The sequence below is a fragment of the Aedes albopictus genome, chromosome 3, assembly GCF_035046485.1.
Source record: "Aedes albopictus strain Foshan chromosome 3, AalbF5, whole genome shotgun sequence".
Lineage (NCBI taxonomy): Eukaryota > Metazoa > Arthropoda > Insecta > Diptera > Culicidae > Aedes > Aedes albopictus.
The window spans coordinates 168133876-168160902 of record NC_085138.1 but is presented as its reverse complement, the minus strand read 5'-3'; the positions used below and the strand labels follow the sequence as shown (position 1 = coordinate 168160902).

The 27027-nt window shown below is 42.0% G+C and overlaps 1 protein-coding gene across 3 annotated transcripts; it reads right to left on the bottom strand.

The window, feature by feature from the left end:
- Positions 1-7814: 7814 nt before the first annotated feature.
- LOC109402785 (WD repeat-containing and planar cell polarity effector protein fritz) lies at positions 7815-26966 on the bottom strand. 3 transcript variants are annotated; one of them, XM_029856345.2, is made up of 7 exons: positions 26629-26966; positions 25617-26352; positions 20285-20491; positions 19283-20087; positions 8674-9881; positions 8465-8612; positions 7815-8413 (listed from the first exon to the last, which is right to left on the bottom strand). In XM_029856345.2, the coding sequence occupies exons 1-7, from the start codon at positions 26709-26711 to the stop codon at positions 8265-8267; spliced, it is 3336 nt and encodes a 1111-aa protein (XP_029712205.2). In that variant the 5' UTR covers positions 26712-26966; the 3' UTR covers positions 7815-8264. The 3 variants fall into 3 exon arrangements, with proteins under 3 accessions (XP_029712205.2, XP_029712206.2, XP_029712207.2); XM_029856346.2 differs by having other exon boundaries at positions 7815-8410; XM_029856347.2 differs by having other exon boundaries at positions 7815-8398.
- Positions 26967-27027: the final 61 nt, after the last annotated feature.

Sequence of the window (27027 nt, the reverse complement as noted above, 5' to 3'; positions counted from 1 at the left end):
ATTCCACATAAGATCTTCAATGGAACAAGTAGCCTATTTAAAGTTTAACAACTTTTGCTTGATCATTTTATTCAACTTCACTGATATAGCTTAACAACAAGATATTACCATGTTTCTTTAATACAAATGTTACACTTTTATTCAAGCAATGTTGATTAGCAGTGGTACTGTGTCACTTATTTATCGTTGTTCGCCCTGCCCCTTTTTGTAAACACGATTGTTGATTAGGAGCCTAAAAAGAGCAACCGCGGCTACAAGCTTGAAGACCAAACAAACTTCTTGCAGCAGCTCTAAATATCGCACTCTTCACACTTTTAAAAACATTTTGACTTACCTTTACACTACACGCTCCAACGGCAGCAAAATCGGTAACAAAAACACCAGAAAAAGCAGCTGAAGTGGATCCTGGGCGGCTCCTCTGTTTAGTATTGACAATCTACTCTATCCACTTTGTTGCCGCCGGTCAAACCGGGCTTATCTTCCTTATGTTCATATCTTATAGCTGCCTGGAGATACACAAGTTTTACACATTCTCCTCCCGACACAAAACAGGAGCAGTGAAAATAAATAAAGTTCACTTATTTGGACGTTCAAATAAAAAAAAGTTCGAAGCGATACCAATCTTACAACACAACACCGAACACCGTAAATTACTGACAGACTAGCAAAATAATTAGTATGATTAAACGTTGCGGTTACAACTATTCAAACATTGATCAACTTCATTGTTTATGAAGACAATTAGTTGAATAAAATATGTGGGTTACAATTTTCTGCCTGGATCACGCCATTGACAAGCCTATACCTATAACATGGAGTGACAGTAGTGAGGGGCCCAATTTCGTTTGATCCGCACATTTTGGGGCCGTTTAAACACAAGAGATGTTGACAACAATGCCTGTCAGTGGGTTGGCCGGGATCAAACGGAAACTACCCACTCAGAGCTGTAACGCGGTACATTAGACGTTCGATAACTGCTACTGTACAGTGATTCTTGTATTGACCTCGCAGCACCAAATCGGAGTTCGCCAGTTGCACTAGCGAAGCGAAGTTTTCAGCGAACTTTCTGTCATTCCTCATCCGACCCGACATGCATCCCTGATGTTTTTGTTTTCAGTCCGACGCCGTGTCGACAATCACGACTTTATCCTACCTGGGCGTCTGTCAGTGCGAGCGCGCCAAATTTTTCGTGAGTGAGCATGTGCACGGTAAAAAATCTGCACTCTGATATGAACTGATTGGCACTTGAATTCGCACTACTGTCTAATCAGTTTGTTATCAATTAAATATCATTCGAAAAAGAACATTCAATGCCTCTTCAATTTTAACCGTTATGTGGCCGGCAAACTTTTTGCTTTTTTCTACACCGTGTATTTTAAATGGGTGCTGGGTACCCGGGTACCCTGCCGGCCACATAAGGGTTAATGGAAATTCACTTCAATTCGTTGTTGACAATGTTTTGATTTCAAACCTAAAATTTAAAAAAAAAAGTGTTCATCACACCCAGATTCTATACCAGGACCATGAGATTCACAACCATCTGTTTCCCCACTACACTACTTCACATCTGTTAAAGAGGTGCGTATCGAAGCGAAACACTTTCTACCACCTGTCATCTATATTTACCTTAATGTCCAAAACAGTCATTACCAAACCAATAGCTTTTCACTTTGGATCGTACTGCTTTATACAGTAGTGCAAATCGAAGTGATTTTCAGTTAATTTCTCCGGTGGGTTTGTTTTGGTTCTGAAATCAACAGTGACAGCATTGCGATTTCAAAGGAAAAACATTGCTGATCATGATTGGGATGTTGAATAGTTAAAGGAATTTTCCCTTACATCGAGCGTGCAGATTTTTTACCGTGTGGTGTTGGTGGTTAAGGTGAAACGGTACGCTAGCCGCTAATAATGAGCCATTTTACGAAGTGACAACAATGTTGATGATGCTATTGGTTTTCACGGGTTATTGGACGCTACCTCCTGTCAAAATTCATTCATAAAATCGGCTCGTAAAATGGACTATTAGAAAAATTGTTTCGCAAATGTCGATCGCTTAACCGATCGGCTTTTTTTTTGCGAAAACGCAAACTGAAAAGTATTAATTTATTAAAAATAGTAAGCGCACGGGTACAATAAGTTAGCAAGTTCGGAATTTTGTGTGAAATTAGTTTTTGTTTTCACCATGGAAAAATGCTTCTGACTACCATGGTGAGTTCGTCTCATTTCCCCTTAAGTTCGCTAGTAATGCAGTGAAGTTTGAGCGATGCTCATTCTTCGGTTTTCTTCCAAATCCACAATTGATTGATGCACCAAGCGGTAAGAAGAAGAGTTTTGACATCCAAGCAGTGTGCCGTTTACATCCATCGACCAATCAGCGACGAGGATCTAATCGACGGCACTCCGCTTGGATGTCAAAACTTCTTCTTCTTTTCGCTTGGTGCATCAATCAATATCACATGTGTGTCATAAATATAAAACTTCCTGACATTTCTAGATCTTTTGTTTCTCGTATTATTGAAAAATGTATGTTTCGAGATCAACTAAAAAATTTTTGATGTTTCTGTGATTGACAGACCAAACAGACCGTGATTGATTCTGGTCCCTTGTAACGCCCCTGTTTGTTGAAGTGTTACGTCGTTTTGAAAAGGAGAGCTTTATTTTTATCTTTGCGCGCGCGAATTTCCAGTGCCGGGATTTTGTTTGGGGATTCGAATTTTATTTTCGTGATCGTCCGTGAATCCGGTGGTGTTGTTACTCTTTTATTTAAATGAAAATTCAAGTAAATTACGGAAAATATGTGCGAGTGAAGTGTTCTAGGTCGGCTTTTACATTTAATTCCAAGGAAAAGGTTTGACAACGTGTGCCCTGTATGTCTCCAGAAACGTTCATATTCTACGACTCGATTGATTCGGTGTTTGCACGAATCAGGCAAACGTTGCCCAACCGCAATCCTGATGGTGGATCGGCCGATTCTAAATCTGTACAACGTGAGTACCAATTTTTATACATTTATTTTTATCTAGGGGGATTAGGGGCATAAAGGACACCCCTGTTTTTTGCCGAAACCGTTGACTCTTATGTTAAACTTTCAATGCATAAGTGTAAAGGAACAAGACAATGTTCTATTTTTTAAAAGAACCATTTACAGGGGATAAGCAAAATTTTCATTTTTTAAAAAATGTTCAATTAGCTGTAACTTTTCGAAAAGTGCATCAAATCGACAATGATTTTTCATAAGGGCCTAACTGATTAGATCGATTTCTCTTCGTCGACTCTCTCTTTCGTTAATAACTTGATCAAGACAAACAAAATCATTATTCTTTTTGTTTCTATAGCAACATGTAGTCGTCTTCTTCGCATTTCAACCAAAAAATCTTTGTAAAACTCAATACACATTCTGTGATAACACAAAGAGAGGATCGATGAAGAGAACTCGAAAATGTCAGTTAGGCCCAAATGAAAAATCAGTGTCGAAATATTCTCAAATTTTCACTATAAGTTGATCGACTAGTTGTGTATCAGTGGACAAAATTTGAAAAAGATCGGGCTATACTGCACGAAGTTATAGGCATTTTAGAAAAAGGTAGAGTTATCCTATAGCCAACTTTGAGCTGTTATATCTCCGGATTCAATGAACCGAAGGCAATGAAATTTTGTCCATTTATGACTTATATAATGAGCTTTGAAAAACGTTTGACCCAACTTGAAATTATTAACAAGAGAAAAAGTTATAGCGATTTAATTAATTTCAGTGGCGTCGCGTAACCTCACTTTTTACCTGTGCACCGAGTATAAATTCATGAATTTTTTGAACAAATTTGCTTGTAATAATTAGAAAATTACGAGAATAGATGCTTTCACTCATTTCTATTTCGATTTTCATCATAAATCCCCTGCAATTGCAAGTTTTAGGGTCGGTGCACAGGTAAAAAGTGAGGTTACGCGACGCCACTGATTAATTTTATGATTTTTTAGTAAATTGGTCTATTTTTAATATGCATCCTATTACTTTTTCAATGAATTGCTGCCGATGTTGTTACTTTCCTTTAAAACATATCTGTATTGAAGGCAATCAGAGGGAATTTAAATGAACTATAATTAGCATCTTGATGTTGAAACTTAACAAAATTTGATGTTTTATTAGAAAAATAGTCTAATCGATATAATTTTCTTCCGTGTTAAGAATTTTAAGTTATGTCAAAAGTTTTTCAAAGCTCATTATATAAGTCATAAATGGTCAAAATTTCATTGCATTCGGTTCATTGAACCCGGAGATATAACAGCTCAAAGTTGGCTATCGGATAATTATAACTTTTTCTAAAATGCCTATAACTTCGTGCTGTATGGCCCGATCTTTTTCAAATTTTGTCCACTGTTACACAAATAGTTGTTCAACTTACAGTAAAAATTTGAGAATATTCGATGCACTTTTCGAAAAGTTACAGCTACTTGAAATTTTTTTGAGAAGGGAAAATTTTGCCTGTCCCGATCATTTTGTCTATCCCCTGTATATATGGTATGTGGGGGCAAGATGGGTCAGGGGGCAAGATGGGTCAGTACCGTTTTCAATCGCACAATATAAGTTTTGAATCTTTCAATAATTTTCTCAGATGAACGACGGGGATACACAAAAAAATGGTATATTGTTTTGAAAATTCTATACGTTCCTCGCACAGAAAAAAATAAAATATTTTTTCGTAATACTCCTTATGCTATACATTCCATATAACTACGTGTATTGTGTAGACGGGGCAAGATGGGTCACCCTAATTTTTCGGTATGTTTGCATAGTTTTTGAAAATGTTTTATTTTTCATGGAAAGGCTATTTTGTGACCTACATTATCGAAGCGATGAGAGCACTGAAAATTTGAGAACATATTTTTTAAATTTTCCTTCAAAAATATAGGTTTTCAAAGTCCGTTTATGGCTACCCGAACAAAAATCTTCTAGTTCTGAGAATAATCTACCGATATGTTTCAACACTTTCTTCATGTAATCTGTACGTCTATGAAGCTTAGATGTATAGAGAAAAACTAGAAGATATAGTATTTTTTGTTGGAGGAAAATCGAGTTTTCTTATAGCTGACCCATCTTGCCCCCGTTAAAATGAGGTGGGGCAAGATGGGTCAAGTTTTGAAAATTGTTTGTCAAGACGCAGGTTTCAAACTTTATAACCTTTTTATACTCTTATATCATAGCTGACTAGTGTATCTGAGAGTCGTGGTAGAATACAGAGAAATGCGATTTATATTCAGAAAGTTATAAGGATCCATTTCTTAGGTGACCCATCCTGCCCCCACTTACCATACCTTTAAAATAACCAAAATAGAGAGACGAAACAGCCAAGCGCTGAAAGTCTCTTTAATAAAGACAAATCAATCAATCAATAACCAAAATATCATTGAAATTGAAATATGTTGTTCATATGGTAGATTTCTTATAATTTCGAAGCAGCAGCGAATAAGGTATGTATTACGAGTGTTTGAGTGTGTCCACCATAAAAAATAAGTGAATTGTTAGCTTATCTACAATGTAGATTCTACATGTATACGCAGATTTAACAATGCATGAAGTATTTTATTTTTGATCAGAATTTACTCAAAATAGCAATTTCAATGTTGTAGTCGATTCGGGGTGAAATGAACACTGGCAATTATGAATGGATGTACGCGCGTTGCATACTGTTAGGCGTTTTACAGGCCTGGTAGCGAGTCACTATTTAGTGACTTGGTCACTATTTTCGTGTAAGTCACTATAAAGTCACTATTTTCAAGACTTTTCAACTAAAGTCACTTTTTCTGTTAAAAAGTCACTATTTTCAACTGTTTCCATCGTCCTGAAATCTTGTCAGTGAGTAGAACAAGTTGATATCTAAAATAGTGTCTAAAGCTTTGTGTTATTGGAGACAATAAAATGTCTAGTCCATAAAGGTACGTTCGCAAATTCATTGATCGCCTTTATAGAGTAACTTATTAATGTTGCTGTTTTTAACATATGATTCAGGTGACTAAACTTCAAACAGGAGTTTGTAGTGCTCCTGGAAAATAAAAAAAAACTGATTTTTTTTCTTTAAATTATTGACAAAATTAATTGGGCATTTTTAGAACTCTTGATGAAACTTTTGGCGGAGTTTACTTTAAAATGTTCAGTGAGCACGCTGGAAGCCTTGTGTTTATTTATGCATATGTATGAACTTCTATATGTATTCCTTACAAGATCTTGCATGTTATATTGTAGTGCAGTTCCTGGATGAAATCCTAACAGATTTTTTGAGCTTGATAAAATTCATTAAAATATATTTAACAAATACAATCCTGAAAAATGATGGTTTTTAATCCCTTTAGAATATGTGGAATATATTTTTTACAGTACTCCTCAAATATTTTCTGAAAAAATACCTAAAAAAAGAATAACACTGCATTTGGAAAATATCTGTTGGTAAAAGTCTTTCGGTATGCTTTTGTAGTCCTTGTATGTCTTGAATGAATAATAATAAAACTCCTTGAGATATCTCCGAGATGATAGCTTCCCAAAATCTATTTAGAAAATCAGAAAATCATCCAGAAAATAGTCCAATAACTTGAACAAAAATTACACTATTCAAAAGCAACAAAAAGTGTTGTTGTAAATCAATAGATTTTTGATTGTTTATCAATAGTTCTACTATTGAAATAATTCAGTTTATCTCGAATTCGTCGAAAACCGATTGTGCTCTAGTTTAGAGTTAATGTTGATCAACACATCTATTGACGTTCATCAGCTTTATGCTCATCTAGTTGTGCACACTTTCTTGCTAGAAATTTGAATATACACGCAATTTTGTACAAATTTTGAAATAAGTGAAAGTTTTTTCTTGAAAATGTTCATTATGGGATACTCCGGGGTTTTCTGAATCAAGTTCGTCGAACAATTTTAAATCACTGATCATGTATTTTTGTGTCAAAAGTCACTATTTAGTCACTTTTTTGCTATCTGTAAGTCACTATTTGGTCACTATTTTCGAGAAATTGGTCACTAAATTAACTATTCTGACCATCAGATGTTGCTACCAGCCCTGGTTTTAAGGAGTTTGAAAAAAAATCAATCCGATTATTTTAGCCTAAAGTTTATTTAATTAACTCTGATGTTATGTAAACTCGTTTAAGATGGAGTATTATATCTGTGGTATCGATCTCCGTAGGCAAATTACTTAACTGGTCGATGTTATCAAAGATACAGCATAAAATATGCAGGGGTGTCCATTTCACCCCGTACCTTTCCTGCCAGCCGCAAAAAGCACAGGTTTACAATTCATTATTTCTTCACAATAATGAAATTCCACCTGCTGTAAATGATTGAAATATGCAGGAAACAAGTTGAAGTTGTATGTAAGCCAATTGATAATATGCTACAGGCCTAATGTACTCATTTGCTTAGGGTGTCCATTATGCCCCTAATCCCCCCATACACTTTATGCGAATCTCAATCAGTAACTGTGGTTTGGTCACCTTTGGGTTTTGTGATGCTTCGCCAAGTGATTATACTAACTAGAGCAATGTCAATTTTTTGTAATGCCTTTCTCAATTTTATACAAAAGAGTATCTCTTTTTTCTGATTTTTAGAACTTTACTACCTAAAATCAATTTCAAAGAGACTTTTTGACCAACACAAAATCCGACGAGTAATGATTCAATAAATCGCTCCTATACAAGCTTCAAATTGTTTTTAAATGGTTCCTCCCGAGTACCAAAACTCGTGAAAAAACTGGATTTCTGCCCAGTTTGGCGTGCAGATTCACAATATGGAAATATCTCAATACCACTAAAGAAGCCAATTACTTAATTAAAAATATATTTTGTTATATATTATTGCCTGTATACTAATAAATATACAAATACGTGAGGTCTTAAGTACGGTTCGAATATTTACAAGAATGTAGATCTTTATATAACAAGAAAACATGTTCTAGGGAATCGCGCTACTTGGGCGGTGGCTTCTATATTCGTCTGTTTTCCACTATAACTCAGTCAATCTTGAACCAATTGACACAATTCTTGGAATGCGGTGAGATAGGTATAGTATCTACCCGTGTACAAAATTTCAAGTCAATCGGTTCAAAATTGACCGAGTTACAGTGGAAAACAGACGAAAATAACAGACGAAGAAAACCACCGCCCAAGTAGCGCGATACCCTATAATAAACATTAAAAAAAATACTGATACAGCTTCACTGGACGGATTAGGAGGACGATTCGTTTCCTTCGCATCGGGCAAATTCCGGTTGCTACACCACACCAAAATGTACCACTTTGATGTTGGGTATCTTCTTATTGTTCTCGTTGTCGGCGTTTTCCAGCTGTTGGTGGTGCTGCTGCTGCTGCTGATGTTGATGTTGATCACTGCTATTGCTCATTATTTCTGGAACAAAGACTACTGTTACTGATGATAAAGACTCTTTTATCTTGTTTGGTGAGGAGAACTTACCCTGCATGGGTGTAAAATCTTTCAGATAGTCATCGTTTGGATGGCACAGGGGTAAACTTTCCGCCAATTCCCGTTTCGGATCGGCAATCATGGAACTGTAGGGGGGTTTCCGGGATTTCTCGCCCTGTTTGTCCTTGCGAGGGATTTCCTGTGAGAGAACGGATTGTGACTATTTGCGTAGGGAAAGGTAGTGGGTTTAGGACACTCACCGGTACGACAGCCACCGTCACGGTGTCGGAGAATTTGACCTTGTTCTTCTCGCCGCTTTCCTTTTTGGCGGAGGAGGAGGATGCGGAGGAACTTCCCGGTTGTGGGAACCCGGCCGATGATGGACCTGCCATTGCCAGCGAGGAGTTTGTACTGTTGGACAGGATGGATGCTGCTGGTTCCTTCCGTCGGGGCATCCGTAACCGGTCGACCACTTCCGGAGGTTGTTGGTTGAACTTGGATGACGACTGGAACTTGGACGGAATGTTGCCGGAAATGAGTGGATATTGGTGGATCACAGTTCGAGGAGCGTTGTTCGCGTTGGACGGGTTCGGAATGCTTCGGAACTGGGGCTGTGGGGCCTGCGAGGTGAACCAAGGTTTCCGAGGACGCCGGGCGAAATCCGGCTCGTCTTGTACTAGAGGAATGCCGATCGTTTGATCGAGAATGTTGGTTGGAGGGTATTTTAGTGCATTTGGGGAGCCTATTGGTTTTGGGACCACATCGATCACGACGTGCTGGCCGTTTGGAGGTGGTCTGGAAGCGGCTGGGTTGTCCACAAAGTCTACGTAGAACGGTCTTGAATTCCGGTTGGATATGTCGAGCTGTTCCATCGATAGACTGCTAGCAGGAGAAGCGTACAGTTTAGCTGCCTTTTCTCGAGGATTTAACCGAGCTCGCACGTTTCCTCTCTGGACAGACGATCCGAAGTATGGGGACGTGTTATCCGAGACCGAGAGCAAATTACTCGAGCTCAATGATTTTCCTCGTAACCTAGTCTGAGCTATTCTGGACTGTTGCTGTTTGCTCAACTTCAACGCCATTGCCGTTTGGCTCCGCTGCATGGTGGTGGTCGGTGCTTTCTTCGGAACATACGGCAACGGTGGTCGATCATTGCTGAACTCGGACTTTGGGCGAACATTGGCGGTGGCCGTCCGGGTCGCTATACTGCTGCTGGCACCCTCCGTTGTGGTTTTGGGCAGGGGTGGATGTTTCAGAGCGCCGTTCCTAATTTGGGATGATTTGGACGAACTTGACGAGGTGGAGTACGATTTAAAGCTGACAGCATCGGTGCTGGATATTTTCGCTGCACGAGGCATCTGCAGCTGGGAACTTTCCCGTTCTGATCCGTCATCATCTTCATCGTCGTCGTCGTCTTCGTCAAAGCTTTCTGCGCACAGAGAACACGAGGAATTGGAACACAAAGAGTCTGAAACGACAAAATGAAGAAAGATAAGTTTTTTTTATCAGAGACCAATGTATGAAAAAGACTGTTGGGGTTCGAAAAAAGTTGATCATCAATATTAATTTCTATTCTCGATCAGCCTAGATATCCGTGTAGTGTTGGTAGCAGTTCCTTCAATTAGCTAAGAATATTAATTCGGATTGCCTGATCCGGTGGTAAAAGTCCTCCAAACAGGCGACTCCCAATTCATGGTGCCAAGCGGCTGTCATGGTAGAGGTACCAACTACTAGGGGTAAAACTGAGATCGCTGTGGCTTCAGCCTACTTTCCTGATGATGTCCCTGAGATACCTCCTCCTGAGATCGCATCATTTGTTCAATTTTGTAAATAAAACAAACAAATCGTTTATCATTGGCTCTGACGTTTTGGTTATATCTGTCGCGCATTCATCCCAGCGTCAAACCAGACGCGATTGAAAAGCTTGTGAAGGATTGCCTGCAATGTGAAGAAACAGTCAAGGCGGTTCCACTCGTCAAACGAGGATTGGACTGCAGTCGTCTGAACTTTATTTCATACAAAGTCGGTATTGACCCCAAGCTCCGCGATGTTGCGCTAACCGCTGATACCTGGCCGAAAGGAATCTTGTTCCGCGAGTTCGAAGATAACACATCAAAAAACTTGTGGCTTCCGCGACCAAACACGCCTACTATCCTGGTGTCCCCCGCGCCCGGGACTTCGTCGTTCTCGACACCTATATGCGACTCAGTAGCCAACCGCTAACTCCAATTCTACCTGACACGCCTGCACATGCTGTTATCTGTCATCATAGTCACTCCAATGCTGTCGTCGAGCTCGGTGATAGAGCCTCTCACCTTTCCCAGTCTGGACAACCGGAACGCACCGTAGAAAGCATCGTGGAAGCCCTTGATCCCTCCGACGCAGTCGCGCCACTCGCAGCCCTCGTTCACCTCAGCCGTTCCGGTCCTGCGATCGGATGTGGGGAGAGGGTCTTCCAGCAACTCAACCAAGGCGAGTATTCACATACATTAATGAACACTCAATTCGCACCTGACGAAAATCTGACTTTCAGAGAAACCAACGATCGTGCAGCGCAGCTTCCGTGTTGCAACGCTGAAATATCTCCCATCGCATCCATTGATGTTATATTAAATAGTGGAACCGATTTGATCTGTAGTTCTTCTGTTGCTACAGCACAACTGGAACGCACCGTAGACAGCACCATGGAAGCCCTTGATCCCTCCGACGCAGTCGCGCCACTCGCAGTCCACGTTCGTCACAGTCGTTCCGGTCCTGCGTTCGGAAGTGGGGAGAGGGTCTTCCAACAATCTGACCAAGGCGAGTATTCTCAATCATTAGCGAACTCTCAATCCACACTTGACGAATGCCCGACTTTCAGGGAACATGGCGATGCAGCGCATCTTTCGTGTCCCAATGTTGAAACGCTTTCTTTTGCACCCACTGAAAGCATCGAAGGCCATATTTTGACCACTACCGCCGCTATAGGACAACCGGAACGCAACGTAGAAAGCTTCATGGAAGCCCTTGATCCCTCCGACGCAGTCGCGCCACTCGCAGTCCACGCTCATCACAGCCGTTCCGGTCCTGTGTTCGGTAGTGGGGATAGGGTCTTCCAACAACTTGACCACGGCGAGTATTCTCAATCATTAGCGAACCCTCAATCCGCACTTGACGAATGCCCGACTTTCAGGGAACATGGCGATGCAGCACATCTTTCGTGTCCCAATGTTGAAACGCTTTCTTTTGCACCCACTAAAAGCGCCGAAGACCATATTTTGACCACTGACGCCGCTACAGGACAACCGGAACGCAACGTAGAAAGCTTCATGGAAGCCCTTGATCCCTCCGACGCAGTCGCGCCACTCGCAGTCCACGCTCATCACCGCCGTTCCGGTCCTGTGTTCGGTAGTGGGGATAGGGTCTTCCAACAAATTGACCACGGCGAGTATTCTCAATCATTAGCGAACTCTCAATCCGCACTTGACGAATGCCCGACTTTCAGGGAACATGGCGATGCAGCGCAGCATTCGTGTCCCAATGTTGAAACGCCTTCTATTGCACCCACTGGAAGCACCGAAGGCCATACTTTGACCACTGCCGCCGCTACAGGACAACCGGAACGCAACGTAGAAAGCTTCATGGAAGCCCTCGATCCCTCCGACGCAGTCGCGCCACTCGCAGTCCACGCTCATCACAGCCGTTCCGGTCCTGCGTTCGGAAGTGGGGAGAGGGTCTTCCAGCAACCTGACCTAGGCGAGTACCCACATCCTTTAATGAACCCTCAATCGGCACCTGATGCACACAACATTTCCAGGGACATTGGCGATTCTGCAACAAGGACTAAACAACACATCGCTATCTACTACCAAAACGCCGGCGGCATGAATACATCCATCGACGAGTATCGCCTAGCCGCATCGGATACCAGCTACGATATTATCGTCCTAACTGAGACCTGGCTCGATTCCAGAACGCTTTCAGGTCAGATTTTCGGCCCCGACTACGAAGTTTTTCGTTGTGACCGAAATTCTCGCAATAGTAACAAACTAAGCGGAGGCGGCGTTCTCGTGGCGGTCCGCTGCGAGCTCGACGCGAAGGCTCTTGACAACGATATGTGGAATTGCTTGGAGCAAGTCTGGGTTTCGGTCAAACTGATGAATCGAACCATTTTTCTTTGCTCATTGTATATTGCCCCCAACCGAGCACACGATGCCGAACTCATCGAGGCACACTGTAAATCTGTCTATACTGTAATGGAGACCGCAACTACATCTGATGAAATTCTCATTCTGGGCGACTACAACTTCCCGCATATTTCATGGAAGCCCTCGCACGACGGATTTCTCTATCCCGATCCCGAACGCTCGTCATTCCATGCAACTGCGACGAATCTTTTAGACAGCTACAGTGCTGCAACGCTGGCTCAATTCAATCCCGTCGTCAACGAGAATTACCGCAGTCTGGACCTTTGTTTCGTGAGTTGCAGAGACACTGCGCCAATCATCTCGGAGGCACCTTGCGCGTTGGTGAAAGTCGTCCGTTATCATCCTCCACTGCTCATCTCTGTCGAAGCTTGCAGCTCTGATTTCAAGACCCGCCCAGTTACCGTTTCGTACAACTTTCAAAAAGCCGACCATCTCAGCATCTCTAATGTGCTGAGAAGTATTGACTGGGAAACTGTTCTCGACCCTAGCGATGTGGATGAAGCCGCTCAAACGTTCCTAAATGTCCTGGCATATGTCATCGACAGACATGTACCTAAGAATATCCATAGTGAACATCCTCGGCCTCCCTGGCAAACCAGTGAATTACGCAAAATGAAATCAATCAAAAGAGCGGCTCTGAGGAAATTTTCCAAGCATCGTTCGCTTTGTCTTAGGGATCACTACGTAAGAATTAATAACGTTTATCAAAGCTTGAGCCGACATTGTTTCTCTCGGTACCAGCGAAGTATAGAACTCAAACTCAAACGCAAGCCTAAGTCTTTTTGGAAATACGTCAACGAACAACGTAAGGAATCTGGCCTTCCTTCCTCGATGGAGTTGAATGGGATAACTGCTTCTTCTACTCCGGAAATTTGTCAACTGTTTGCCGATAAATTTGCAAGCGTGTACAACAACGAAATCATTACCGACGCCCAAGTTAGACGTGCAGCCAGCAATGTTCCTCTTTCCGGTCAAACGATGAGTGGTTTGGACATTCGAGCTGATGCGATTGCTAGAGCTGCTTCCAAATTGAAGTCGTCTTTCAACCCAGGGCCGGATGGTATTCCTTCCGTGTTCCTGAAAGAGCACATCTCCCACCTGCTAGCACCACTCCACCGTTTATTCGAAATGTCGATTTCCAGTGGCATTTTCCCTTCCTGCTGGAAAATTGCATTCATGTTTCCAGTACACAAAAAGGGAAGCAAACGCGATGTGAACAACTACCGAGGAATCGCGGCTCTGAGCTCTATTTCAAAGCTGTTTGAGTTGGTCGTTATGGAGCCTGTCATCTCGCACTGCAAGCAACACCTCTGCCCCGATCAACATGGCTTTTTGGCCGGCCGCTCTACCACCACCAATTTATTGTGCCTCACATCGTATATCATCGAAAGTATGAATGAACACGTGCAGACCGATGTCATCTACACAGACCTATCTGCTGCTTTCGATAAGCTGGACCACGACATTGCTATCGCTAAACTCGACAGATTCGGCCTCAGTGGTAACATCTTGCGCTGGTTCCGGTCGTATCTCTCCAATCGTCAACTGATGGTATCCATAGGAGATTTCAGATCAGAACGTTTTCACGCTTCTTCCGGTGTTCCTCAAGGAAGCCACCTGGGACCGGTGATCTTCCTACTGTATTTCAACGATGTCCATCTTATCATTGAAGGACCCCGATTATCGTATGCCGACGACCTCAAAATGTTCCTCAAGATTCACACCCTTGTCGACTGTCAATTTCTTCAGCAGCAGATTGAACTTTTCACTAACTGGTGCTTGTTGAACCGAATGACTGTCAATCCTACGAAATGCTCCGTCATCACGTTTTCTCGACGAAAGAAGCCGGTTCTCTTCGACTACAGCATGCTTGGCGTCACTATCGAGCGAGTAAACCATATCAAAGATCTAGGCGTTATACTGGACTCCCAGCTGACATACCACCAGCATGTATCGTATACGGTCAACAAAGCTTCCAGAGCTCTGGGATTTATCTTCAGAGTAGCGAAGAATTTTTCCGACATCCATTGCCTGAAGTCTCTTTACTGCTCCCTAGTGCGCTCTATTCTTGAATACTGTTCTGCAGTCTGGAGCCCGGCTTACTGCAACGGTTCCGAAAGAATTGAATCTGTCCAACGTCGCTTTCTCCGTTTCGCGCTTCGAAAATTGCCTTGGAGGGATCCGATTCGTTTACCGAGCTACGAAAACCGCTGTCGTTTAATCGATCTCGAGTTACTCCGTAACCGTAGAGAAACGACCAGAGCACTGATGATTGCAGACACGCTACAAGGACGTATAGACTGTGGGACAATCCTGGAACAAATAAATTTGAACGTTCAGCCACGTGCACTTCGCAATAGTATTCCACTAAGATTGCCTCTACGAAGATCTAATTATGCGATGCACGGCGCTATCCACGGGTTGCAACGGATTTTCAACAGAGTCGCATCAATCTTCGATTTCCATCTGGCCCGGGAAACTCTTCGCCGGAGATTCTCTTCGTTTTTTAACAGTAGAAACTATTGACTACGTCTGTGTTAGAATTTAAGCTTGTATTTTATCTTTTGACATGTCTTTTGTTTCGTTTGCTAGCATATTTCTCTTTGTATTATGTATATAATTTTAACACCAAACATCATTGGGGCAGGTTGCTGCCTGTTGATGCACACACAACAAATAAACAACAAATAAACCTACTTTCTCAAATGCAATCAGTCAAGAGGTCTGTGCAATGCTGCAATCTTTGACAAGATCGCAAACTGGCACGTGGCAGATGAGATTTCTCTATCTAATCATAAACACATAATCTTCAATTGGAGTGGTGGAGATTATTCTAGAATCGCATTTAAATAGAAATTCCAGAAAGACAAACTAGGATCAAAATGTAGAATTGTTGAATTCGTATTCATTTACAATGGGAGAAACTCTCGATTCAACCCAAAAGTTGGAATCATTTTCTCGGAAGGTAAATGAAAGTATCATCAATTTCTTTAACAGCAGCTGTCCTACCATACAATCGTCTTCTACACAGCAAAAAATAAATGCAACCCGCCCGATGTAATGCATTCCGATGTACCAAATAATCAATGTAATCACGATTCCTATGTACGATTACATCGTTTTGATGTAAAATCTTTTGTTCTTATGTGTACATCGTCCGATGTAATATTCATGCAACTGACGTATTGATCGGGTTGCAGCAGTTCAGATGTAATATTACACAACAGTTTTTTCTGTGTACTAGAGACGTGCCATGGTGGAACTTTATACTGGATCGCCTTAGAAAATTTTCTCGTAAAATGTTCAATAGAGCGAAACAAACGGGAGATTGGACTCAGTACAGGAAAGCCCTGACGATAATCTAAAAGAAAATCTTGGATGCTGACATGGGAAAACATAAACAGCACTCCTGTAGTTGCAAGACTATAAAAAAACGCTTGCAAAAGATCATGCAAATGAATTGGGAAAACTGAAGCGCTTTTACCAAAACTCTTCGTGAAACTTTGAATTTAATTATGGTAACCCATTTTCCAGGCTCGGTTCTAAGTATGGATTCCAATGATACTATATCTCTGGAAGATGAAGGATGTCCTAGTATAAACTCTACGGAGTCAAATAGTACAGTAAACAGCACCTCAGATTTAGCTTATGATATCTTCATGAAAGCCAAAATGGAAAATGCAATTAGATCTTTTCAGCCTTTTAAATCTGCAGGAGTTGATGGGATATTTCCGGCACTGATTCAAAACGGAGAAGCGGTGTTGGTTCCATCACTAATTAAGATGTTCAAGGGGAAGCGAGACAAGACGCATCCGAAAGCATATAGGCTATTTAGTCTTTTTTCAGTTTTGTTGAAGACTATGGAAATGGTTTTGAAGGATTTTATCACTTCTTCTTACATAAAAGAGCATGCCTTATCTGACTTCCAGTTTGCTTTTCAATCTGGCCAGTCAACGATTACGGTAGGTACTTCATTCGCTAGTAACAGAGGTAGAAAAAACGTTTTCAGCTAAAGAAATAGTTTTATGCGCTTTCATAGACATAGAAGGAGCTTTTAATAATGCCTCCTATTCATCTTTGAAACGTGTCATGGAAAATAAAAACTTTGACCAATGTATCATACATTGGATTTATACTGTGCTTGCAAAAAAAAAAAGTAATCACCTCTGAGCTGGGAAGTTCTCCTATAACAGTAAGGGTTGCCCTCAAGGAGTCCTCTCACCACTAATGTGGTCCTTAGTTGTAGACGATCTTCTAAGAAGCTTGAATGAAAGAGGTTTCGAAGGAGTCATTATAGTGAGAGGAAAGCATGACGAAACTGTTTCGGAGAGAATGCAAAGGGCACTAAACTACACACATTCTGGTGTATTAAGGAGGGTCTTAGCATCAAGCCGTCAAAAGTCGTAATTGTCTCTTTCACTAGGAGAAGGAAGATCAAGGTTTAGATGCGATTCTCAATCTGCTACCTTTGTACGAGTACGTGCAATTAGAAGCAGAAAAGGAATTGCTGAGACTTGAACGAGTTGAAAAGTTTATGCCAGATGATCTTGAAGGTCACCTGAGCATTTCACAATACTTCCAAAATAGGCCAGTAATGAAAATGATGAAAGACTGGATGGAACCTGTGGAGAACCGTGGTGTTCCTTACAAGTTGCACGAAACAACTCGCGCAGATTGGGAAGTCAGAGGTCTTATTGTTCGTCAAGGATTAATCAAATTCTATGCAGATTGCTCAAAAACGGGATCAGCAATCAACGGCCCTGGAATACAAATTTCAGTGGCGATGGGACACTATCCTACGGTGTTTCAAGCAGAGCTTCTTGCTATTCTGAAATGCGCAAATATCTGCCTTGAGAGAAAATATAGATATGCAAATATTTGTATTTTCTCAGATAATCAAGATGCACTAAAACATTGATCGCTTACAAATGCACTTCAAAGCTTGTCTGGGAATGCGTTCTTTCACTGCGCAGGCTGTGCCAAGCGAACTCAGTAAACTTATACTGGGTTCCAGGTGACTGTGGCATTGAAGGGAATGATATGGCAGACGAGCTTGCTAAAAGTGGTTCAAATTTACAGTTTGCTGGTCCAAAACCATTCTGCGGTATATCAAACTGTACAATAAAAATGGACCTGAAGTGCTGGGCTGAGCAGCGGGTGATATCCAATTGGATGGATGTCAAAAATTGCAATCAGTCAAAACCAAGGGGACGGCAACCCATTTTTTCACTATGGAGTTTGACAGGTTGGATTGTGCCTCCTTACGTGGAGCATAAATTTATGCTCCAGCCAAACTATTCACCTATTCACCAACACAGTCGTGAAATTTGAATGTTTACCTTTTTACGAGGGATATCGGTGCAAAACGCTTACAACACATTAGATCTCATAAAAGTGTTGATCATGAAAAAGCGGCATTAATTGATAATTTTCAATTTCAGAGTGTCGATGTTTAGGTAAAGTTCCTACAGAGAGTGGGAATTTCTTGTAAAAAGACACACAACACCTCTTTTCGCAATCTTTGTTCGCCAAAGTGCGTTTCTCCTTATTTTCTCCCGCTGCTGTATTGTGTGAATGTTGGTATTAGTGAGCACTGGTTGCGCGTGATAAGCGGCAACGAAATCAGATTACCATGGCACCCCCGTGGTCAAAACGATTCATAACATCAAATGCTACTAAAACCAAAAATCTCTTAGAGCTCAACAAGAGAGCTCTTTGTACATACACTGACCTAGTAACTGGACACTGCCCGAGCAGGTATGACTTGAAAAATATTGGCCATATTTAGAGTGACATCTGTCGTTTCTGTAATATGGAACGTGAGACCACGGAACATCTGCTTTGCAGTTGTGGTACTTAACACACGCACAGGCAAAGATTTCTAAATAGTGGTTGCTTGCAACCCAGTGAGATTTGGTCTGCAGAACCTGGGTCTTGGGTTTTATAAATTCCATTGCACCTGACTGGGAAACGACGCGTCGCGGCAGAAGCTGATGTGACACATGGTAATTACCTGACTAGATGCGAATATCAAAACGGGACATGCCACAAAAGTTCAGCTTATTGGACGCAGTGGCTTAAAGACTGCTGAAAATTGAGAAACAGAACGCATAACGGTAGAATTATTCTTAGCAGTGTGAATTCGCATTAAATAACAACAGAAGACATGCTGAATTGATTATTTGACAAACAAAAAAAACTTGCGAAAAACATACGTTATGGTAGGATTTGAACCGACGACTCCGTATTCGTTAGATTGGTGCTTCAACTAGCTAAGCCACAGAATATGTTGAGATTCTGCAGAAAAGAAAGCAAAATTACATCCCAGCACACATCATAAACACTCCCTTTTCTGAGAAACCGAGATCTCCAAATATATTCCAACCATAAATTCTTCTACGGGTTTGCCAGAAATTTATCAAGTATTGCAACAGAAAACCCTCCAGTTGTTATACCTACTACCGATTTTCCTTCCTCTTGATTTTTTTTTTTCAAATAATTGTAAGTACCCAATGCACTAGGGACACTTTTTCTAGGACTTTTTTTCAGGAGTACACAATGCAATTCTCCAGGAATGTCTACAAATAGTCATTTTGATTTTTTCAGACTTCGCAAAGACTTTCAAAGAATCTGAATAAAATAGGCTGCACATCAAAAAGGAAAACTATCCCAAAATACTCACGCTCGCTATCGCTCCTATCCGTGCATATCCGGTTGATAACGTCCACCTTCTTCAGAGCCTCTTTGGCCAGTTCCACATCGCCATCGGTTTTCGCCTTATCGTGCAACTTGAGAAACAAATCCGCATCGTTGATGTCGATTGCCAAGCTGAACGCTTTGTTGTAGGACTTATTCCGCAGCAGGTAGTGGAAGAACCGCAACGTTATGTCGTTCACCTGATCGCCAAATTCCACTTCAGTCTCATAGCATAACGGTTTAACAGGTACCAAAAAACTGCCCAAGGCTTTCTGCAGTTGCAACTCTCTCTCCGTGCCCAAGGGCTGCTTGAAGATGTAGTTCGCTATCCGATGCAGCGACAGAAGGCACATGGCGCCGTACGTGTCCCAGTTCAAACTGAGCAGGATGTTGATCGCTTTCTCCACTTGATTCAGCGAAATGTACTTGTGGATCAACACATCCGCCGTCAAACCGGAAGTGTGCACATCACCCTTCAGACCGGTCCCGCCGACGAACCGGACACATCCCAACGGGCCGTTTTCGAACGCCAACAGCAGGAAGCAGTCCGTGATGGCGTTCTTCTCAAAGTGCTCCGTTATCTCCGGTTTCTTACTCCAACAGAGCTTGGCAAGATTGGACGGATGGGCAAAGTAGTTGGACAGGTCCAGAATACTGGACGGAACGACATCTTCGCTCATCAGCTGGGTACGCACGCAGGACAGGGCAATGTCGAAACACTGCAGCTGGCCTTTCTCGTTGGCGATCATCACGACCGACGAGTCGCTGTGCCACGACACGAAGGTGGGAATCTGAAAAGTTTGATGAAGATTAATATTGTTAGTTGAACCTTTGAAATCTGCTTCTGTCCAATGGAGTTGTATGCGCAGCATTTCTACAACTCCTGGGTCGTAGTACAGCTTCAGTATTGAATTGTGCGGCGATTGAAAATCTTAAAAGCACAAGAACCCCAGAAGAAGCAAGAAAACCGAGAAAACTTAATACTTACGAAAGCCGCCTTGACCAGGTGCGTAATTCCCCGTCCCTCGTCGAACAGCACGACCGAACCGTCGATGCATCCCAGCATGAGCTTCTCGTGGTCCGGACTGAACGCATTGCAGCAGACCTGCGTCTGCAGCGGAATCGACGTCACCGCCACTCGTCGCATCTTCGTCTTGTGGATCTGATATATACAGCTGTCTATGGTCACGTCGCCCTAGAAGTAAAAATTAAGCAAACACAACAGCAGAAACTCCATTAATGATGTAGACTGTTCGCTCATCGAGAAGCGGTTCGCTAGTTTCCCATGGCTATTTTTGGCTTTAAAAATATGCTAATCAAACGCATCTTATTTTCATCCACTCATCAAGGTCTAGAGAGAAACGTCCTAGGTCTGCTGAAGAATGGCAAAGTGCATCTTAATTGGACGAACATGGGGTATTACAGTGGTTCCAAGCCAAGCTCAGTCTCATGCTTGTCATGGAAAAATGAAGAGTGTTTGTATAAGAAAAAACTAAATGCATGAATAAGAATAATTAAATTCAGCCAATACAAGATGAATTTCATAAGTTTGCCATCTGTTGGTCACTTATCTGGTAATCTGATCTAAGCTGGTAATCATATGAATGAGAACGTCAAAGCAGTTAGAGAAAACAAAACCGATTGAGCAGTTTGTGGTTTTATTGCTGCTGTTCTTTTTTTTCTGCTGCGATTGTTAGGAATCATGCCTAGTGGCAACGAGTAGGATAGCTCAGAGCAATCTTCAGCATAAAAGGCTGTTCGATCAATCTTTGCAGACATTTAAAAAATAGTACAGCCCAAGTGGCTTTAGTCCAAGAACTTTCGTAAGGGGAATTTCTATCTTGGTAACCTTGTGAACTCGGTGTTTGTTACTTTCAGTAAAAATGAAATGGCAAACTCGCGTGTCATGCCTCGAGCCTGTGTGCTTGTCAGCAACGCAATCGTTGCTACACTCACCTCTGAATTTACCACCAGAGATGTATGTGCTGTCACAATTGGGTTCTTTAGGGGTATCCGGTTTATTTCATAATCGGATTCTCCACCCAAAAATTAGTTGAAACCCAAAATTTCATAATTCTTGGAGTCCGGGAACTATTTTTAAAATGCATTTCAAGTTTGTGTGGGGAATTTTTTTTGTTCGGGTCGAACTGTCATTTTATCGATTGAACTGTCATTCTATCCACGAAAATTAAAACTGTTTTGTTAATTTAACCATCAAAACAGAGGTATTGGAATCCAATAAAATCACGTAATACTCACAAAAATGAGCTCTTTCAATTAGGCTATAGAAAATAACATTATTTTATTCACTAAACAACCCAATTGATGTATTCGTTGGAAACCTCAACAGAAGATATGCCTATTGTTCGTTTTTTTTTTTGCCGCATGTTGAACCATCCTCTACGGATGCTTTCAAGCAAGTCATCGCATACTGCACTTCAAAACACCTTCCGCTAATTGTTGACTGTGATGCTTATGCTCAACATATCATCTGGGGCAGCTCAGACGTCAAGTACAACCATAACTATAGAATCGATTGAGTGGACACTAGATATTTTTTACTCCTTTCAAATCTCGTGGAGCAGATGGGATTTATCCTATTTTGCTTCAGAAGGGATTTGATTATTTCAAACATGTTTTGAAAAAATACTTGTTTGCAGTTTTGCTACAGGGTATATTCCCAAATCTTGGTGGGATATTATATTACTGTGCAATTCGTTCTGAAACTGGGTCGTGCGTCGTATGAAGAAGGAAACAGTTTCAGACCTATCAGTTTGACCTGTTTCTTCTGAAATGCTTAAAATTAGAACGTATTGTGGATCATCACATCCGTAATCTTCATCTGGCCAACGTGCCTGTTCATATGAACATGCCTACCAATCTGGTAAGTCCACTGTCTTTTACACAAGATTGTTTACGATACCGTACCGAGAAAGCATTCGCTCGAAAGCAATCTTGTTTGGTTGTTTTCTTAGATATCGAGGGTGCCTTTGACAATGTGCCTTTCGATGCCATATTGGAAGCCGCACGGAGTTATGGTATACCTATCTCTAATGATTTCCAATTGGATTTATCATATGCTCAAAAACCGATATCTCTTCTCGACATTGCGTCTAGCAGGGATTTGGAAATTGAGTGTTTGTGGATGCCCCAAGGTGGAGTCTTGCCACCGCTTTCGCGGAATCTCGTAGCAGATACGCCATTGAGACAACTCAATAATAGCGGTTTTACTATATTATGGTTTTGCCGACGACTACCTCACTTTGTTAGTTGCTATGTGTATCACCACGCTTTTCGACCTGCAAAGCGCCCTTCAGGTAGTTGAGGGTTGGTGTCGCCAATATATGGCCTTTTGGTAAATCCTAGTAAAACATCTATTGTTCTTTTTACGGAAAGGCGAAACCGGAATGGCGTTCAACCTTTGCGTCTCTTTGATTCGGAAATCGATGTGACTGGACAGGTAAAGTACGTTGGAGTCATTCTTGATTCCAAGCTTTCCTGGACACCTCATTGAGTTCAGAATCAAGAAAGCTTGTATGCCCTTCGGGCAATGCTGGCGAACCTTTGGTACTACTTCGGGGTCTAAAACCTAAGTATATCAAATGGATTTACACATCTGTTGTTCGACCAATATTGGCCTATGGATGTATTTGGCAAAAGGGCGAAGTGGGACGATCCAATCAAAATTAGCCCATCTCCAAAGGATGGGCTTATTGATGGCGATGTCTGGAGCGTTCTCTTCAACTCACACGGCAGCGATCGAAGTTCTCATTGACGTTGTCCCACTACAGCGGCCGTTCGCTCGTTGCAACATGTTTACATTGCAACGAGCGAATGCCATTCGCTAATTGCAACGTCATTTTAACACTAAAATGCATCAAAATGCACTGCCAGCATGACTGACAGCACAAATTTGACACATGATTGCTTTTTAGTTGCAACAGCTTGTCAAATTTTGCAATTAGCGGACTTGCAACTAAAAAGCGTTGCGATTAACGGGTTTGCAACGAGCGAACGGCCGCTGTACACGTTCATCTTAATGGCTAGTTTCCACTTCGTACGTACAGTGCAAAAAGATTCCTTGGGAACAGGAAACCTAGCTTAAACAAGAAGCACTTTCTTGCAGTTACCGCCTATCGGTACTCGGATTACTAGGAGGAAACATCTGTGAACCGCAGATCAACACACACCTCGTTGTTTCCATTTTGGTGGATTGGGACAAAGTTGTCCTTGCTCCAAGCGATCTTACAATTGCTTGTAATTTTCCATATAGGACAATGTCCACGCAATTCCCTTCCCGGGATGAGTGGACATATGGATATCTGGAAAGAAGTATTTCAGACGGCATCGCATGTTACACTAATGGCTCCCTTCTCGAAGGTCGAGCAGGTGCTGGTGTATATTCTCGTGAGCTAAGGCTGTATCAGTCTTACTCACTTGGTAGACACTGCACCGTTTTTCAGGACGAAATCTTTGCTCTTATGTGCGGAGTGCAATCAGCACGTATTAGGCAAAGCAATATACATCTGTTTAGATAGCCAGGCTGCCATGATTAAAGTACTTGCTTCGGCCAACTCTAGGTCGAAGATAGTTATCGCTTGTCGAGCTCAAATCGAAGAGCTGAATTCGGCAAACGCTGTTCCCCTTGTGATGAGTTAGCTCGCGCTGGAGCATCACATGATTTTATTGGCCCTGAGCCAGCTAATCCGATATCGAAGTGTTGGGTTAAGGCTTTACATTGACACCAGCGCTGTCAATCAGCACAACCAAAATTAGAATAGTTTAGAGTCTTGTCGTCAAACAAAATTGTATTGTATTGAGCCATCTTCTATGGTGGCGAAGTATCTAACAAATCTGTCCAAGCAGAATTGCAGCATGCTGGTCCAAGCATTGACTGGACACTGCCGACTCAGCTATCATATGGCGAATATTCAGCAAGCTGATTCATTTGTATGTGATAGCTGTGAATCCCATTATGGACCTTCGTATCATTTGATATGTAAGAGTCCAGTTTTTGCGCAACTGCGTTTCCGAGTACCCGGCAAACACCTATCAAGTGAAACTGACTTCAGAAACTTGAATCTCTAGGACGTTCTGTTGTTCTTGACCCGCTGCCGCTGTGGTAAAGAGCTATAGGCTCTCTTAACATTTCATGCGTTATTAGTGTCCTTTTCCGGACGCTATATAACGATCCTATTCCGCTATTCCCTTTAATTTTCCATGTCCCTTTTTTTTATTCCCTGCTCCCTCAGGTAATTGATGAATAGGTTCGTGTTCATGGCGATGGCATAAATTTCCCAAAATAATTCATTTTCTTTTGTTTGTCTGTAGCATTCAATGTAAGAGTATGCATTCTGTGGAACAAATGATGGAAAGCTGCCATTTTATGCTGATAAGAATGATTAGAATTTCTGATAATAACCCTCATAGTATTCGTTGGTTTCCGATAAATTTCGAATACAAAATTAGACGATTCTCTGAAAATTAGTAGAAAGAACCAAGAATGACAATTTACTATCTTTCTTTTCCTCATGGGTAAATTGTATATCTTTATGAATACCATTGATTACTCCAAGTATCTCTGGCAAACTTTATTTCTTGATGAGGTTAAAATCATCATCAACGTACCTTCACCACCGCTTAGGTAAAAAAAATTTCTCTTTTAAAATGCTTTCGAGATTTGCTATGAATAATTCGCTCAGAAAAGGAGACAATGGATACCCATTGGTGCTCCTTTTGTTTGTTTGTAAAAGTTCCCTCGGAAACTGATATAATTTTCTTACAGACAAAGTCGTGTCAATTTAATATAGCTACGTACTTTGTTTTTTTTTTCAATTCGACTCCTAACAAGCCAGTCCTTTAAAAGATCAATAGCTTCTTTTACCGGCACACTAGGGAATACAGCTGTGACGTCAAACGAAACCATAATTTCATCGTCTTGAATATCCCCAGAGGCTTTGCAGTTGGCTTGCAAACTCCCAAGTATTATTCACCGATCGACTCTCAAAAGCTTTTGGCATGGTTTGGAATTCCTTCACCCAGACATTTTGCAAGTTTATGGGCAGGGGACCCTTCCGCTGAAATAATCTCACTCATTTCGTTGCCCGTTTGATGTATTTTAGGTAGACCGTTGATTCTAGGCAGAACTGGATTTGATACTTTGAGACGACTAGTGTTGTCCCCAATGATTGCCTCACATTCCTTAATCGTTTTATCTACATGTCTCAGCATTCCACGGAGTTCACCAAGAATTGCTCCAAGCGATTCGTTTGAGAAATCCATTATAAGTTTATCCACCACCTGTGAAGAATCTCCTTTACCTTTTTGGATATCTTCTGCTCCACCGAGTGCACCTGGAAGCCATTCATCAGCGAGAAATCCACCGAAATGGGGTCGTACTCGGTCCAGTAGTAACACAGCAATTCCATTTTGGCCCCATTCAATTTATACACGTGCAGATTGGCCCGGTCCTGATCCTTGACGGTGGGTCGCCACGGATAGACCTCATTCTGGGACGATTTGGTCCACACGATTACCATCTCCTGGGAGCTGCTGCAAACCAGGTGTTTAGGGATCTTCCGGGTCGTTGGACCCCCGATGATGACGTTGTAAATCTTGGGGTCCATCAGGGTGATCTTTTCCAGGTTGTTTTTCCGGGAGGTTGGCTTCTGCAGGTGCACGAAGGTGATCTGGTTCTCATTGTACGATATCAGGATGTGCGACTGGGTGATTATCACGTCGGTTATCTGCTCGGATATGAGCTTCCCAATGAAGTACTTGTCGAAGTAAATCCGATTGATGTCCCCGTTGAAGGGATTAATGAAGATGTGAATGAGCAGGCCATTCGAGAGCATAAGCTGCAGAATGACATTGTTCCGCCACTTGCAGAAGACGACTCGCCTCTGCTTCAGCTCTTCCTCCAGCAGTTTAAGGGCATTCCTCAGCCGATTGGGCTTCTTATTATCCACGTTCCATTTGCAGCCCCGCGACTCAAAGTAGTGCCTCTTGCCCTCGGAATAGATCGATTTAGCATTTTCCGACTTCTTCTCAAAATACCTGAAACGGAATGCAAAAGAAGACAGATGAGTGACATAATGAATATCGTTAATACGTGGTTTATCGTTGTTTGCTTTGGGTCTTTGTGAGAAAAGATGGGCCACCAGCACGCAAAGAGAGAAAGACAATGGGCCTTCTCTTAGGCCCACCGCTGCTGGGAAAACACCTCGCGTAATCGATTAGGAAATCTCCCATCAACCCCCGAGAAAACGTTCTTCATCGTTCTCCCTGCACCCAGCAATCAACTCGAAATTCCCACGATCCCACGAAACTCACTTGACCGCTCCCAGATCGGTGTCCTTGACGAGGATGTCCTCCTTGGTAGACCAGAATCGCAACTCGCTCAGCAATGTCAACATTTTCCGAGGCGTCGTCGTCTTCGTCGTAAACAGAGCAAAACACTTGTGGCAACATTGAACCGAAAATTACCACTTTTTCCACGCAAAACCCGACACTATTCATACATTTCCGTACGCACCGGAACGGAAACTATCGCGATAACACAAATTCGACGGAAAACAAACCGCGAAACTACATTTTTTGCGACGAAAACACAGAAATCAACACGGCTACCTGTTGAATCAAGGGGCCATCTTTGCTCTTCGTGACTTCTTCGTCTCTCTCTCTCTCGTCCGTCGCCGATCTGATGTTTTGCGTCGTCCGCGACGTCTGTCA